General features: G+C 36.9%; 1 protein-coding gene across 1 annotated transcript; it reads right to left on the reverse strand.

Annotated features, from left to right (window-relative positions):
• Positions 1-8,458: 8,458 nt before the first annotated feature.
• On the reverse strand, positions 8,459-13,037 carry LOC106125992 (zinc finger protein 564). The gene is made up of 6 exons (XM_013323408.1): positions 12,784-13,037; positions 11,700-11,914; positions 10,957-11,061; positions 9,376-9,487; positions 8,893-8,994; positions 8,459-8,650 (listed from the first exon to the last, which is right to left on the reverse strand). Exons 1-6 carry the CDS (start codon positions 12,937-12,939, stop codon positions 8,495-8,497), a joined length of 846 nt encoding a protein of 281 aa, XP_013178862.1. The 5' UTR covers positions 12,940-13,037; the 3' UTR covers positions 8,459-8,494.
• Positions 13,038-18,593: the final 5,556 nt, after the last annotated feature.

Below are 18,593 nucleotides of genomic sequence, written 5' to 3' on the forward strand. Positions count from 1 at the left end.
CATCAACCTAAGAAACCTGACATCAGCGGCATCTACTGGACCTGGACCGAAGTATCAGCGCCTCGTCATCGATGCAACGATTGGTCTGTCAATCAACGTCACACACTTAACACCAATTAAAGGCAGGCCAATCGTGTGCGTCAATGACGGGGTATATAAGGCGACGACGGTGCGAATCGCGCCCTCTTTTTTCTCTCTTCTCTTCCCTAGCCGCACTTTGAAGAATAAAGAAAATTGAAATTCTACACACGCAGTTTTATTTTCAACATAGCCTTTAAGTGTATTACATGATAAGGTGTTCTTAGATGTAAACAAATATTTTTTTTTAGATTGTAATCATTCATGTAATATGTTGGCTTCCTATAAATAAATAAATAAAAACCTTCTCGTTTTTGAAGTCAGTTAAATATCAGACTTTGAACACCTTTCCATTTTTCCCAATGAAACGTAAACAAAAACTTGAATAACCTCAAAACAAAACCAATTTGGTAAGAAACGCACGAGAAATCTGAACAAATTAAACAAACTGTAGAAAAAAAACCGACACTGCCGGTGTATCGGAACACTAGTCTTATTAAAATATCAACGTTTTTGTCCCCTCACTACATCTGACATTTGACGTGGTAACGAAAGCGCGCCATTCGCGCCAAAGGACCAACCAAATAATTCACAAAAGACAAAATATCTAATGTAAAATTCAATTTTGAAACTAACTTTTTTTTGTGGCTTCGAAATGACACACAATTATAAAATAAAAGATTGCAAAAGTTACGTAACCACCAGTAGATTAAGTAAATTTTAAGTACCCATGTATGTAGGTCTGATAACATTGATCTTGTAATACAAAGCTTATTTGTGTCCTCATGTTTTCCTTAGAGATAAGTTAGTTAAAATCTTCAGTTCGTTTGTAACCTTAGAGTTGTCTAATAAAATAAATAAAACATATTTTTAAAAGCTCCTTTCCTGACTGCACGACATAACTGGCGCAGTCGATTGGTAGGATCAAGTAAATACTGGATAAATTCTCTAGTTCTCATCCTACAAAAGAACCTACAAGTGCAAGCAGGAAGGTGAAGACAACTAGCAACGGACTCCTGGACCAGACACATCCAGTCGCAGGAAGGACACCAAATGGGCAGCGGGAAGCTCTACCTGGGGTAAACGTTTATACATTTATCCGAGTATTTCCCTGTGCACCATTCCTCCTCGAAAATTGTGAATTCACTATTGTATCTATTTTTAACATGTGTAATTTGTGTTGTCGGTATTAATCCAGCAATTGTTAAACTTTCCCCATTAGATAGCATTTCGATTGGCGGAAATAGTTTAAACTGATATATAAACACGGCTAAACACTCACGTATATACGTCCGGTGGCGGCAAACTTCAACAACAACACCACCGACGCTTTGGTATCAACATCGTCGACGACGTCGGCGCAACCCGCGCGCCCCGCCCCCTCAAGGCGCGCCCTAAGAGCGCAGGCGCGCAGTGAGCGACGGGCCGCGTCCGCGACATAATACCAGTACCACTCATCCTGATGAAGGGCCCCCGATGGGCTCGAAATTAGTCGGTGCCGCCACCGGACGAATATACGTGAGTGTTAAGCCGTGTTTATATATCAGTTTAGTATAATGTCTCACGAAAGTTTGAATAATTTAATAGGAATAGTTTAAATTGTAAAAATGGCACAAAGCGCTCAGGTACATGTACCCATAATAGAAATTGATCAATCATTATATACAGCAAGTGCTGAATATGCAAAGATCAGTGAATTATTACCAAACTACGATGGAAATAAAAAAAACGTTAAACTTCTTTATATAATAAAAAGTAGAAAATGTTCTGGACATTGTAAAAAATAAGGATATGATCCTAGCATCGTATCACTTATAATAAAGAAACAAGGCAGAGCAATAGAAGTTTTAGCGGAGGTGCCTAGTTTTAAAACTTGGCTTGAGATTAAAATCGCACTCCAAAATAGATTCGGCGAATGCGTGACGAAATTATATTAATGCATGAATTAAATAACTTAACGAAAAATAAAGTAGACTTACTAAAATTCTGCGACAAAGTCAGAGAATTGACATATACATTAATAGGTATAGATCCAACAAAAAAAGAATATTACGAGAACATGAGCATTAAGACGCTCGTAAGTCAACTAAGTCCATTCATGTCCCTTTTTTTTTCAGAGGGGAATGCTTTATGCATACTCCGCGCCCCGGGGGGGACGCGGTAGTTATGTGGGATTCTCCTCCATAGCGGAGGCATACCCACTAAACCTCTCTGTTCCTCCAACGCATCGGGACGGGACCACGGGCACGCTTTCGCTCTCGTCCGCGGCCCTCCATTCGTGTCCCTAGCGACAAGGATACATAATCCCAACAACTTAGAAAGTGCAATCCAAATCGCAATACAAGAAGATAATAAACTAAAAACATATCGAGTTAATAATCCAGTTAATGTTATTAGTAGGCAAGAAGTGAATACAAAATCAACTTATTCTCATCCATACAATAAACCCAAACCCGAGTTTCAACAAATTAAAAAAGAGTTTAAAACAGAACCCAACATAAAAATATAAAATTAATTACCAATAAAATCATATAAACAACGACGAATCGCCAATCCGGTAATAATAACGAAGTAACGGCCCGAGCCGAGGTTCCTGAGGGAGCCCTCGAGCTTAGTTACTCTTAAACGAGGTTTAGGCTAAGTGCCATCTGCGTTCGGCCACCTCAAGCCCGGTGAAGCTGTAAATGCCACCAAGGCAAACAGTGGCAATCAGTCACAAAAAAAAAACGACGAATCGGATTCTGGCTCAGAAATTACTCAGAACTTAGAAGAGTACGATGGGAATTTTCAACAAACTATAGAGACACTCGCTCCAGAGTAATTTATATAAATAACCACAAAGGTCTACCATCAATTTATATAAACGAATTTGGCGGTAGATTTCTTATAGATAGTGGCGCAGCAAAATCATTAATTAGCAAAAGAGTAATTGTTAATTATCCCGAACTAAAAAATAAAATTAAAATTCAACCACACACGATCACAACTGTACATGGAACCTCAAAATTAAATAAAACAATTGACTTAAAACTACGACCACTATTCAATACAAATTTTTGGGCCGCCGTCGCCTCCTGTGCGCGCGAGGTGATGGCGACCAAAAGAGAGGCCCTGCGGGAGCGCGAACGCGCCAATGAGACGCTGCCGCCCCGCAGGGCTCCAGCGATGGGCCGCCGGCGTGCGAGGTACGCCGCGGCCTTACAGACCAGCTGAAGAGAGCCACGCGCGACCTGTCGGGGGACCTTTCGCGCCGATTGTGGCGGATGGCCCTCCTCTCGTGTTCTGAGGAGGGATTCATCATAGGGTGATGAGGGGGGTCTAAGATATGACCCCTCCCTACACGAGTCGAGCCCCTACCAAGGGGCTCCCCCCTAGCCGGGCCGTGGATAAACTAACGTAGATGCCACGGTCCGGTTGGGCGTAGAACACCGCGGGGTTTAGTGGGTAGTCCGGTCTTGTTCCCAGGCCGGGAGTCCCACACGAAACCGTCCCTGCTGCCCCCGCAGCACGGACGGCGAAGTGCATAAACGCATTCCCCGCGTTAACAAAAAAAAATCAATACAAATTCCATCCACACTTTTCTCATTTTCGAATTCGACAAAGATTTTATAGGCTTATTAGGACCTGATTTCTTAAAAAAATTCGAAACTAAAATAAATTTAAAGCACATGGTTTTACAAATAAATAACGTACAGATTCCCATTAGGAAAGATATTAAAAAGAAATACTGTATACAACCTTTTCATAAATCAAGAGGAAGGAGATTATTTATTGCAAGGATTCCCTTGTTACAGTTGAAGATGAACCCCAACCCTCAACCCCAGTACGTTTCATTCTTCGGGCGGAGGAGTTACGAAACCACCAGTAGAATAAATTAATCTTAAGTACCCATGTATGTGTAGGTCTGATAACATTAATATTGTCTTGTAATACAAAGCTTATTTGTGTCCTCATGTTTTCCTTACAGATAAGTTAGTTAAAATCTTCAGTTCGTTTGTAACCTCCTTAGAGTATAGTTGTCTAATAAAATAAACAAAACATATTTTTTAAAAGCTCCTTTCCTGACAGCACGACATAACTCAAATAACATTTTTTTTATATATCATAAAGGTCTCAAACGAGCGAGCGGCCACCTGGAATCACTGAGCAGTCAGAATACAAATGAGGAAACTTTGGAGACATCGTGTACCGAACCAGATAAGACTTTGGCTGATTCGGTCATCACTAAAAATGTTCCAAGCAAACCGACTCAAGAAACTCTTATGAAGAAAATTGGTCTACTGCAAAAAAGAATAAATGTTCTCACTGAAGCAAGGGATACAGGTATAGCCAAAGATGATGTTCATGACGAAATAATAAAGCTACGCAGAGTTGAAGAAGAAGAGAAATGTTTAAAGTGAAAAAGAGACTCTGCTAAGCGTGCAAAAAATTTCGAGCCAAAGAAAAACTGGACAAAACTGAACGTGAGAAAAACAATCCTGCTGCAGCAGAACCTCGAACTGGCCCTGGACAGCCCTCTTTAGTTGACTCGCAACCTGCTCTCTGGCAGCGCTGCTGATGTACGCCGCCGAACAGAGATGATTAGGAGTTGTCTCACTCTGTCCGACCTGCATGAGAGGCTGTTGTTAATGGGATTCCAAATTTCTCGAAGCGGCACATATCTTCATTTACTCCCACGCGTTTCTAACACACAAGAGGGAAGAAGACACGTACGTACTGCACCCGTAAAGTTAGCAAGACCACAGACCGAGATGCACAAAAAGCACGAGGACGGGGAATTTTGCACAATCAGGACATTGGAATCTCTCTCTTCGCTTCTGGGACCGCAGCAAGTATTCGTTCTCTCACTAGACGATAAGGCACGTGTACCAATTGATTTACCGGCAGTGAAAAGTCAGAGCCCTCTTTTAATCAAACAATTGTAGAAGAAAAACCGACACTGCCGGTGTATCGCAACACTAGTCTTATTAAAATATCAAAGTTTTTGTCCCCTCACTACATCTGACACTTGACTTGGTAACGAAAGCGCGCCAGTCGCGCCAAAGGACCAACCAAACAATTCACAGAAGACAAAATATCTAATGTAAAATTCAATTTTGTAAATAACTTTTTTTTGTGGCTTCGAAATGACAATTATAAAATAAAAGATTGCAAATAACATTTTTTTTATATATCATAAAGGTCACAAACGAGCGAGCTGCCACATGAAATCACGGAAATATCGTAGTGACCGTTGCCCATAGACATACGCAATTGCATATGCGTTGCCTACCTTTAATCCACGGAGAGGTTGCACAGTAAGAAAAAATATTTTCCCTTCCCATGCATCTCATCCGGAAAGTCCACTTCCACTTCCCATACTTTCCTTATAATAAAAAAAATGGTGGGAAGGGAAACAGGACTAATATATTTTCCTTTTCATTTCAACATCTCATCCTTTCATAAGTCTGGGAAGGGAAAGACTAGAATTAACCTTTCCTGACCTTTGAACATAATCTCACCCATAACCGTATAACCAATTTCATAATGAAATATATACATCGTGGACTCGAATAGTTTTATCATAAACCAAAGATCTGTTTTATTACTATTTTTGTCCTATTTATTATTAATTTCTATTAATATACTGGAAAACGAGTCAGCAGCTAATTGATTTCGCTAAAATAGCGAAGCGAACATACATAAACATTTTCAACAAGTTGTACTTAGACTTTTATGGACAAAGAAGGAGATTTAGAGAAATAAGGAGGCGGAGGAGGGAACTTTTCCCTTCCTATACGTCTTCAACACAAATAACAAATAAAAAAGGTTTTAAATTAAGTAAAAATATGTATACACAACATAATGAACAACAAAACTCACGCCCGTAACATAGAGGGGTAGGCTGAGACAACAGACATCCTTTTGGAGGGTCTCGGAGTCTACCCTAAGTGAGAGTATGTGATAGTGAATGCCGGTCCAATGCAAGACTTGATACATATGTTTGAGTTTGTCAGATATGTGCAGCATCACGATGTTTTCCTTCACCGTAACAACATAGGATAAATGTACATATGTAAATGTAACACATTCATACATCACGGGATTACAACACAGGACATGCTTAACTCCCGAACCACCGACTCTATATGTTTTTAATAATATTTAAATAAATATGTTCTTTGAGCTTAAGTTACGTTTAATATTAAACTGGTTAATACGTCGTTTAAAACAATACATCGGTTACAATGACTAAAACAGTTCCGACTGAATTACATAAAATGTGTTGATACATTTAAAACAAATATATATAGTCAATCATGGTACGTTTCCACTAATGAAACATTGTAAAAACATGTTTGACAATACAAACTTTAAACTTAGTAGGAATGGTTACAAGAAATATAGAATTAAAAAAAAACTTAGTAGTCTATGTGTTCTTCCAGACTATGTTCTACATCTATGACTTTTGAGATCCATGCAGTCGTTCCGGAAATACCTTCAAACATCCATCCATACATACATTTGCATTTATAATATTAGTAAAATGTTACTAATACTATAAACTAGCTGTCGCCCGCGACTCCGTCCGCGCGGATATATAATAAAACTTAATTAGTGTAGCCTATGTGTTCTTTCAGACTATGTTCTATATGTATGCTAAATTTAATCGAGATCCGTTCAGCCGTTCTAGAGATATCTTCAAACATACATCCATCCACATCACATCCATCTAAACATTCGCAATTATAATATTAGTAAGTTAAATAAAAAGCAGCTCTTCAAGGCATAAATTCGAATAAAAAATGAATAAATAGTATCCTATGTCCGTCTCCATGCTCTAAGCTACCTCCTCACCAATTTTCAGGCATATCGGTAAAGCCGTTCTTGAGTTATAAATAGTGTAACTAACACCACTTTCTTTTATATAGATGTAAATACTTGAATGATGAAATTTGAACATAGTCTGCTATTTTTTAGTTGCGCAGAACAAAGTCGTAGGCGACAGATTGTTTATTAATATTATAATAAAAAAATTAGATTGATTTTCAATGAAATTAAGACAGTGGAAACTAACTTTAAAATTCATACATTAAAGAATTAAATATTCTTAATTTAAGACAATTAATTAACATTTACAAAACTTTTAGAAAGTCAAATAATATATTTAACACGTTAACTGACAGAATGATTTTTTGAAAAAGGAAAAAATATTTTTTTTTAATTTCTAAAACCATGTGAATGGGGCCTTGCGGGTCACACTGTATACAATTCGATTAAAAAGCTACAGCGAGGTGAATGGAAGTATAGCTTATCGGACACATAATCGACATGGCAGCTAACGTGTTAAATAAAATCTATATATATATAAAAAAAACTATTTCCTTACCAGAGATTTCATATAGAGCGGACGTTAACACTTTGCTTTAAATATTTTAAACACAAAACTGTACCAATGGTATATTTATCAATGGAATTTCACTCAATATTTTTGATGGTGTATTTTCTTATTTTTGTCACAATATTTTCACTACACAACACTTGATTACTATAGTCATTGTTGTCACATGGGTCATCTTGAAGAGTCACGATTCCGTGCAGCCGAAGCTACACTCCTCGGGGTTAATAACCTCGTAGTGTAGTCAATGTGGTCACACTGTCATAGTTGTTGTCACACTGTGATTGTTGTAGTCACACTGTGATTGTTGTAATCACATTGTGATTGTTGTAGTCACACTGTGATTGCTGTAGTCACACGGTGATTGTTGTGGTCACATTGTAGTCACTGTGATTACACTGTGTTGGTTGTGGTCACTCATGTCATGTTGTGTAGAGCACTGTAGCTATCCTCAGACTTAGCTAATGACCTCTTAGTGTAGTCATTGTGGTCACTCACGTTATCTTGCATAGAGCCGTAGCTACCACCTCTCACAGTGTACAACCTTAGTGGACACACTGTAGTCTTTCGGGTTGCCTTGTGTAGAGAACTGTATTTACCCACTCAGAATGACTTAATGACTTCATAGTGTACTGTCATTTTGGTCACTATAGTCACACTGTTGTCACTGAGGTTTTTTGTGTGGAATGCCTTAGCTATTCCCTCTCAGAATTAATTGATCATCCACTACTGTCTAGTCGATTTGGTCACATTGTGGTCACTGTGGTCGTTCAGGTCTTATGAAGAGAGCTGTAGCTACCCGTAGAGTTTTCTAGAACCTTGCCTTGTCACAATGTGTTCGTTGGGTCGTAGCTGTACTGTCTGTGAGTTACGTAATGACCTCATAGTGGTGACACACTGGTCATTTTGGTCCTTCGGGTCGCCTTGTGTAAATAATAGTAATTCCCTCTCAGAGTTAGCTAATGACCTCGCAGTGTGTCGTCCTTCGATCGCAGCTACGCTCCTAAGTTACGTAATGACCCCATAGCGTTGTTGTGATCACACTGTGGTCATTGTTGTCGTTCGTGTCTTGTGCACGAGTCTTGAATGCGTGTAGAGAGCTGGTCTCTGTTTGAATGTGTCTCCACAATCTTCACACATGTAGCTACGCTCCTCGGAATGTGTTAATTGATGACCGCGTAATGTTGATTGAGTCTGGTTAAAGAAAAATATAGTCAGAAAGGTTACAACGAAGTCAAATCTTACTAATATTATAAATGCGAATGTTTGGATGTATGTTAGAAGATATCTCCAGAATGGCTGTATGGATCTTGATGAAATTTATCATAGATGTAGAACATAAACTGGAGTAACACATAGACTACTAAAAGGGGACGAAGTCGCGTGCAACAGCTAATATAACAATAAATTGGATACAAAAGGTATGTAGTACTTACAAAGAATTTCTTTCCGCAGATATTACATGAATGGTTCCTAGATCTAGTCAGACCGTGTTGTGTTTGTCTATGATTCTTTAATCTCCAATCAGATATGAAAAGCTGAAAAGAAATAATATCTAAACATTCATCATCATCATCATCAGCTCACTATTCGTCCCCACCGAGGGGCTCGGAGCCTACCCTAAGTTATGTGTCTAGGCCATAGTCAACCATGCTAACCAAGTGTGGGTTGACTTGACACATATGTTTGTGTTTGTCAGATATGTGCAGCATCACGATGTTTTCCTTCACCGTAACAACATAGGATAAATGTACATATGTAAATGTAACACATTCATACATCACGGGATTACAACACAGGACATGCTGATTGCAAGTCAACTGCTTAACCACTGAGCCATTTATAAGGTTACTATGATTATATGTATTCCTAACTCTGTTATTATCAAACAGAATGAAAGAGATGACAATATATCTCACCTTATTACATGTTTCACATTTATATTGTGATTTCCGTTGATGATAAAACTCACAATGTTTCCTCCAATATACTTTTGAAGCAAACTTTTTCTTACATTCCATACATTCATATCTGGAAAGAGAAAACGAAAAGAGTCATAATACAAAAATCAAAGACACATCATAATCTTACTAATATTATAAATGCGAATGTTTAGCTATTGTTATCCTTGCCTCGGTGGCTCAGGAGTCAAACTGTTGACTTGCAATCTGCATGTCCTGTGTTGTAATCCGGTCATGTATGTACCGGTGGCGACATTGTTCGTCAGGGGAAGTGGGACTGGTGGACCGTGATGATGGACCCCCGATGAGCTCGAAACTAGTCGGTGCCGCCACCGGACCAATATAAGTGAGTTTTTAACAGTTTTTATATATATTATTATTTTTATATCATAAGGTGGCAAACGAGCGAGCTGCCATCTGAAATCGCTGAAATAGCGAAGTGACCGTTGCCCATAGACATACGCAATTGCATATGCGTTAACTTTAATCGACGGAGGAGAGGATGCACAGAAAGAAAATATTTTCCATTCACATGCATCTCATCCGGAAAGTCCACTTCAACTTCCCATCCTTATAAGAAAAAGGTTGGGAAGGGAAAGAGGACTAAATTAGTCCTCCGGGACGCACACTCATCAGACTGTAGTTGGAATTGCTTCCACTTGACGCCTGTCTTCTGTATGGTCGTGGTATTTCACCGAGCGAGGACAATTAGTGCAAGATGTTAAAGCGGGCTCTACCACTGTTTTTATAATATTAGTAAAATTTATATATTACTTACAATCTCTCCGAATGATTTGAGCTGTTCTTCAAATGATTTCTATATACATATATATTTTTATATTGTACATTACACGTCGCACAGAATGCCAATTTACTAGCCAGCGTTGCATTATGCGTGACAATATGAGATTCTAAACGTGATTTCGTTTTAAATGATTTCTTGCATATATCACAAACATAATTCCTTTGAACACCATGTATACGACTGGAAAAAAAAAGACAAATATATAAATAAAGATTAGTCACTTCGCTATTAAAAAAAAACATAATATAAACTATTGAGAATCAAACTTATAATATAACTAGCTGTCGCCCGCGACTTCGTCTAAACTATTAGTCGCAGACTAATATTATATAGCCTAAAGCCTTCCTCTATAAATGGACTATCTAGTAGTTCCTGAGATTAGCGTGTACAAACAAACTCTTTCGCTTTATAATATAAGTATAGATCAATTAGACAAGTACTGTAATTTAAGCTTTTTACTGTATTTCTAAAAAACCAATAATAATTAAATTATCAAATGCACATAAGCTCAGTGGTTAATCAGTTGACTTGCAATCTGTAGATCCTGTGTTGTAATCCCGTGATGTATGAATGTGTTACATTTACATATGTACATTTATCCTATGTTGTTACGGTGAAGGAGAACATCGTGATGCTGCACATATCTGACAAACTCAAACATATGTGTCAAGTCTTGCACTGGACCAGCATTCACTATCACATACTCTCAATTAGGGTAATTTGATGATACTTACATCTTATGTGTTCTCAGCGTATGTTTTCCTTTAAATTTATCACCACACTGATTACATTGTACCAAATGTTGACTTTGCATATGTTCGGACAACTCATCTGGACTTCTGTAATAAAATATCTACATTTAAAACTAGAAATAACAATTAATTAAGTAGTCTATGTGTTCTTCCACACTATGTTCTATATGTATGACAAATTTCATCAAGATCTTTTGAGCTATTCCCGAGTTACCTTCTAACAAACATCCATCTAAAATTTCACATCTTAATATTATAAATGCGAAAGTTTAGATGTTAAAAGATATCTCCAGAACAACTCAACAGATCTTGATGAAATTTGCCAAACATATAGAACATAGTCTGGCAGAACACATAGACTACACTAATTTTTTCTATATCCACGCACACGGAGCAGACGACAGCTAGTATTTTATAAAAAAAACTAGCGGACCCGACAGACGTTGTCCTGTCTACACGTCTTTAATTTGAATATTATTTAAAATTTGACACTGCGATGGTAGCGCCGTCTGTCGGATCCAATGTAAAACATTCCAAAATCAACAACTATAAATTAAAAATTAATTAAAAAAACATTGTCCAGCGAACAAAATTGTAAATCTAAACCATTCCCAGATCCTTTTGAACACACACAAAAAATTTCATCAAAATCGCTCCAGTCGTTTGAGAGAAGTTCAGTGACATACACACGCACAGAAGAATTATATATATAAAGATTTACTTACCCAACAATAACGGAGCATTGTTGACAATGTATCCTTCCTTGTACATCATTGCTATGTTTTAAACGGCAATGATTGGACATTGACCACATTTCTAATGTTTTATAATAACATAATTTACATTTGTACACAACATAATGCTTCTTACGATGTTTCTCCAATGATTTGATACTATTGTAACGTGATTGGCATATCTTACATATAATTTTGCCTATATTCTGAAAAAAAATAAAGGTTTAATTGTTTTTTTTTATATCATAAGGTGGCAAAAGAGCGAGCGGACATCTGAGATCACTGAAATAGCGAAATGACCGTTGCAAATAGACATACGCAATTGCATATGCGTTGCCTACCTTTAATCGACGGAGGAGAGGATGCACAGAAATATCTTCCCTTTCCATGCATCCTCTCATCCGGAAAATCCACTTCCACTTCCCATTCTTTCCTTAAAAGAAAAAGTGGAAGGGAAAGAGGACTAAATTAGTCCTTCAGGACGCACACTCATCAGACTGTACTTGGAATTGCTTCCACTTCATGCCTGCCTTCTGTGGTCGTGGTATTTCACCGGGCGAGCCGGGACAATTCGTACGAACACGTTAAAGCGGGCTCTACCACTGTTAAAATGTACTGTACTGTATAAAATTGCTGTTACCGCCACTCTATTTGTTCAGAATTAAAAAAACTTGGTAAGTAGCCTGGGTTCTTCCAGACTATGCTTTACATCTGTGTCAAATTTCATCAAAATCCATTGAGCCATTCCGATACCTTCAAACAAACATCCATCCATCCAAACATTCACTTCTATATTAGTAAAATTGTCTTACGGGCAGCTGTCTCTTCGTCAATACGACAAATTCATGTAGCTACTTGCTTGTTTGCCAAGTTATTATTTAAAGAAAAACACACTAGCATAGCACTGATTGGTTAATAAAATGTAGGTTTATAATAAAAGCTGTAGCCTACGACTCAGTTTGGCGGTATTTAAAAAAATGAAATAACCTATGTGTTCTTCCAGATTATGTTCTATATGTATGGTGCCAGACATCCATCCATCCAAACATCCGTGTTATTAGTAAGATAAACATACCTTATCATGTCTTTTCTTCATATGCTGATCAAATGTATCCTTCCTTGTAAAACCTAGTACGCAAGATTCACATTTATACGAAATCTTTTTATAATTCGGTTGATTTCTCTTTTCTTCCCTATTCTCTAACATTTCCTCTTCCGTAAACACAATCATTGTGTATTTATCTTTTGATTCTTGTAATTCTCTTTCCGATAGTTTTGTTTCATTGTATTTAGTCTTTTTATTTGGTATATTCTTTGTTTTATATTCTGTATCTGTATTATTTTCTTCTTTTTTAATTATTTCATTATATTTATCTATATATAATATTTCTAAATCATACGTACATTTAGTATTATATGTTAATTTACTTAAAGATTGTAAATCTTGTCTCTGTTAAAATATTAAATAAAAAAAACTTTTATAACATGCCAGTATCTTGATTTATATATCCAAAGGTACAGTTTGTCATGTTTTTATTATTCCATTTGTAAGAAATATTTATCTTTTAATATTCACAATATTACAAAACTTTTAAGCATTTAGATGGTGGGGAAGCAAGTTTTTTTCATTTTTTACGTACCAAAAAGGAGTTTAGTAGTTATAATTCTCAAATAAATCGACAAAATCTGTATCTCAGATTACATATAGAAGTTTTATAGAGAATTAAAAAAAAATCCAAGTCATATTGATTTTCTTTGATGCGTAATTTTAATCCTGTTGTAATGTTAAATCGTAAAAAACAGTTATAGGTACCGTTGCTATTTTCATCAAAGCATCCTGAGCTTTAATCACTTGAAGTTTAAATTTCTTAATTTTCATTATAAATGTTTTACATTCCCAACAGACACCGGTGGTAACATCTGTCTGAAAACACAAAAGAAAAAACTTCAGAAGATATAGAAGAGATAAAAATTGCTTTAATTATAAACATGAAGGTGTCGCCCGATAATTCCTCGATCCCGTAAAAAGGGTCGTGAATTATCGAATTATTTATATTTGCAAACATGGCGGCCACGGACAAGTTTATATAATGTTGGCAGGCGTCCCGCAAGATAGAACGACACTGTGGTGAACGATAGTATCCAGGATATGGGTAGCATAAGTCTGATTATTGTTACGATTTTTGGTGGACGACTAAGCCTCGCAGTAGCCACCATGTTGCTGAAAAATGAAGGAAGGATATATCTGCAACTAACCCTTATAGGAATTCCCAATTCATTTAATGTTGCTGTCAATTTTCGTAGGGGATAAAGAAAACGTCCCCGTACGAGACAAGTTTGGCACATATCCGATGATTCCTCCTCTTCCATTTTTAAAACACTGTACAATAACAATTTATCAACAACAGTCAAAATAAATTCACAAACATTAAATTTAAAGACCTTATAGTCTTCTACAGTAACAATGAAAAATCAATTTTAACAATTTAGACAAAGCATCACGTTTAATATCGACTTTACTCCATTTTGTTTTGGCACCAAAACCATAGAGTATATGGTGTGTCTATTCAAGATAGATTAGTTTGACAATTCACTAGATATGTGGAGTAAAATCGATTAAGAATTGTTTCGATTTTCGATGACGTTCTCATAGAACTTGCAATCGAAAATTTCGTGATTATTAATTGTGCGATACAAAGCCAAATACCTGTAATAAATTCAAAAAGTTATAAAAACATAAATTATAGTACCCATTTGTTCGATTAATTTTATTTTAAGACCGATTTTCGATAGTGCATAGTAATTCGTTGTGCGCGACGGTTCGACACTATGACAACCGTCCATTAAGCACAACATTAGTCGTCATACAAAATTAATTCCATACTTTATAGGCGTCAGTTGTCAAACTCTTTGGTCTATTAAAGTTTTAGCGTTTATTCAACTTTAACATATTTTTAAATTAAATAATGTTTTAGGATTTAAATAAACTATCCAATATTGAGTTAAATTTTCCATACTTATGCTTTATAATATTGTGATTAGAGGTTGCATTCCTGATTACAAAAAGACTCAATTCACAATTGTACGGCCACATTACCATATAATTTTGATTAAACCAAGTTTGTTTGGTCAGTACGTTACTAATATTATAAATGCGAATGTTTGTTTCCTACGCAACTTTGTCCGAAATTTGGACGACTCGACCAACGCACAACGAAACGAACGGAAACTACAAAACGTAACGACAACAATAACAACCAACAAACGCAATGACAACACCGAACCAAACACCACCGGGTCCGTGACCGGCTGTTAAGTATATGTGGCGAGACAAGGTACTTCAACATCGTGTTTAGACAAATACGGTCTCGCCACAGCGCCATCTATTAGGGCGTAGCAAAAACGGCGCCAACATTCCGCCCACCAAGAATTCTGTTCTTCTCCGCCCACCATGGTGTATCAATATATATTTTTCGGCATTGTGACTTGCCTTTTTCTGATCTCCCCAGTTGTGTAAAATTACAATCGCATACGTGCAAGTTCACGAGTGGGTTTGAGGTTTCATTTGAGGTTCCTGCTGCGCCAGAGATAACCCAACCTAATTTTGTTTTCTGCGCAATCGTTCCTGCCGAGCCTTTCAATAAACCGTTCTCTATGATTTTTGCATATATTTCCGCTCCTAGCAAGATGTGTATGTTATTAGGCTTATCAAATGTAGGATCTGCTAGTGCGGTTGTTTTTAGTTCTGGCCAATCCGTGACGATGCACTCTTGTGACGGTAAATAATCTGTTATGCTCTTTAAAACATAGGCTTTAACAGACAGAGTAAAATGTGGTTTTATTCTAGAGCGTATTTTAAACTCGACTACATATTTGATAGGTATTTTGCTCCCTTCGTTGAATCCGGTTACCTCGCTGTTGATTTTGGTTCTCTTGAGCCCTGCCGACTTTACAAGGTCCTCGGTAACAAACGAGGCCTGTGAACCCTGGTCAAGCAAGGCACGGTAGATGTGTGTCTTTCCGTTCTCCTCGCAGACATCTACCAATGCTGTAGCAAGCAGTACTTGACTAGGTTGTTTAATAAAATGAGTTGCAGTGTTATTAATCTTATGGTAATGAGCGTCTGTGTCTTCTCGATTGTGTTCTTCTGATGTTTGTGTTTTCCCTGAATGCAATAAGGAATGGTGTTTTCTTTTACAAATGTTACAACATGTGTGTCGTAAACATTCTGTGGCACCGTGGTTTGGTATTAGACAGTTGAAGCATAAATTATTTTCTTTGACAAACTCTATCTTGTTTTCATGACTTAATCGGACGAACAGTTTACACTGGAAAATATAATGATCGCCGTTACAAAAACTGCATTGGGCTGATGTCTCTGACGCAGTGGAATGGAACGTTTTGGGCTTGCCTATACTTGGTTTTGTATGATCTTCCACCATCTCCAATGACTTAAATCTCATTTCGAGAAATCGACATAATTGTTGGAAGTTCGGCATCATCTTACTGCTGTCCGCCGATACGTGTTGTTCCCATAACTGATGACTGGTCGGATCTAATTTAGAAACAGTAATGTAAACTAGTATGTCATCTCATGTTTCTGTATTAATTCCAATGTTTTTTAACGAGTTGAGACATTCTAATGTTGTGTACAAAACATGTTTTAAAAGTTGTGCCGATTCTTTAGAAATTGTTTTTGTACTAAACAGTTTTTTGAAAATGTCATTTGCTATGTACCTTTTGTTTTCAAATCTAACATGTAAGGTGTCCCAGGCTTGTGTATAGTTGTCGTTTGTAATTCTAATACTTCGTAATAACTGCTCAGCTTCTCCAGATAGGAGAGACTTTAGATAATGTAATTTTTGAACATCATCTAAAGTCGTGTTCTTATGTATAATGGAAGTAAATAAATCCCTGAACGATGGCCAGTCTGTATAATTACCCGAAAATGTGGGTATCTGAATCGCAGGTAACTTTATCTCTGTATTTAAACTAGTTCTACTCGGACTAAGTGTATTACTTATTGTTAGTTCTCTCAATTTTTCCTTCAAAGAAGTCTTGTAAATAGTGTATAGTTCTTCTACTTCTTCAAATTTATCCAAACTAAAATAGTCGACCGTACTTCTTTGTGCACGTGGAACCAAGGACGATATTTCTTCATGTAAGGTGGTGAACGAAGAATACAATTTCTCCAAGGAGTCCAATCGTGTTTCTACATAACTAGTTGTTATCCGGGCCTTGGGTGTTTTTAAATAATTGTTTTGAGCTTTCTGTATTTGTTCAAACCTATCTTCTTGGAGTTCAATTAATCTTTTGGCTTGTTCCATTGTAACGACACGAGTTAAAATAAAATAACGAAATTATGAAGGTACACTAGAAATAATTGAACTGGTACTGTGCCGTTTACAAAAACTAACCGTCGATAATAGCCGAAAGACACTAACCACCAACTGTATTTAATCCGCCAAATCCAAGCCTAGTTTTTTTTTTTTAATAGACTTTCATATTAAAATGTTTCGAAACTCAACTTAAGTACTCAATTAACCGAGTCGAATATTTTAGTCCAACGCAATACACTAAGACCGAAATATTCGGCAAACGAAGGACCACTGTTTGTTTCCTACGCAACTTTGTCCGAAATTTGGACGACTCGACCAACGCACAACGACACGAACGGAAACTACAAAACGTAACGACAACAATAACAACCAACAAACGCAATGACAACACCGAACCAAACACCACCGGGTCCGTGACCGGCTGTTAAGTATATGTGGCGAGACAAGGTACTTCAACATCGTGTTTAGACAAATACGGTCTCGCCACAGCGCCATCTATTAGGGCGTAGCAAAAACGGCGCCAACAGCGAATGTTTAGATGGATGTTTGTTAGAAGACATCTCCGGAACGGCTCAACGGATCTTAATTAAATAAGTCATAGATGTAGAACATACTCTAGAAGAACACGAGTCACGGGCGACAGCTAGTTAAGACATAAAACTATTTTACAATGGTTTAAACTGTTTACCTTTAGCGTCCAAATGGAATTTCAATAAACCATAATTAAAAGAACTGTCTATTAAAATCAACTATATTTAAATTATAGATGTGTGAAGGTTCAAGTTAAACTGGTCCACTTCTCGAACGTCACAACGACAAGCCCCTCACACACCTCTTTACTAATCAAGCGATAAAGCGCTGCGGTAAATTCAATCTTTTCATTTATATTGAAAATCATAAATGCTAAATGATAGCTGTTTTTGATTTTACGCTTTAATTTTAAACAATTGGCCATTAGGAAAATCAATTGTCTTCAAACGATTATATTTTATTGACTACTAGCTGTCGCCCTCGAATCCGTCTGCACCAAATTAAGAAAAAAACAGTAATCTATGTGTTCTAAACTATGTTCTACATCTATGAGAGATTTCAGTGAGATCCATGCAGCCGTTCCTGAGATATCTTTAAACAAACATCCATCCATTTTATATATATTCTTTTATATATATAAGAAAGTGGTGTTAGTTACACTATTTATAACTCAAGAACGGCTTTACCTATATGCCTGAAAATTGGTGAGGAGGTAGCTTAGAGGTAGGAGACGGACATAGGATACTATTTATTCATTTGTATTTTTTTATCGAATTTATGCCTTGAAGAGCTGCTTTTTATTTAACTTATCTATATATTAAGTTTTTTATATATATAGCGACATTTAAACCTCAAACTTAACCAGATAATTAAAAATACATCGAATATTGATTTGCGGATATAGATTATCCTACTAATATTATAAATGCGAATGTTTAGATGGATGGATGTTGCAAGGTTATTCCAGAACGGCTTTAAGCATTTCGCTGACATTTGTCATAGATGTAGAACATAG

Source organism: Papilio xuthus, unplaced genomic scaffold (assembly GCF_000836235.2).
Source record: "Papilio xuthus unplaced genomic scaffold, Pxut_1.1 DF825355.1, whole genome shotgun sequence".
Taxonomy (NCBI): domain Eukaryota; kingdom Metazoa; phylum Arthropoda; class Insecta; order Lepidoptera; family Papilionidae; genus Papilio; species Papilio xuthus.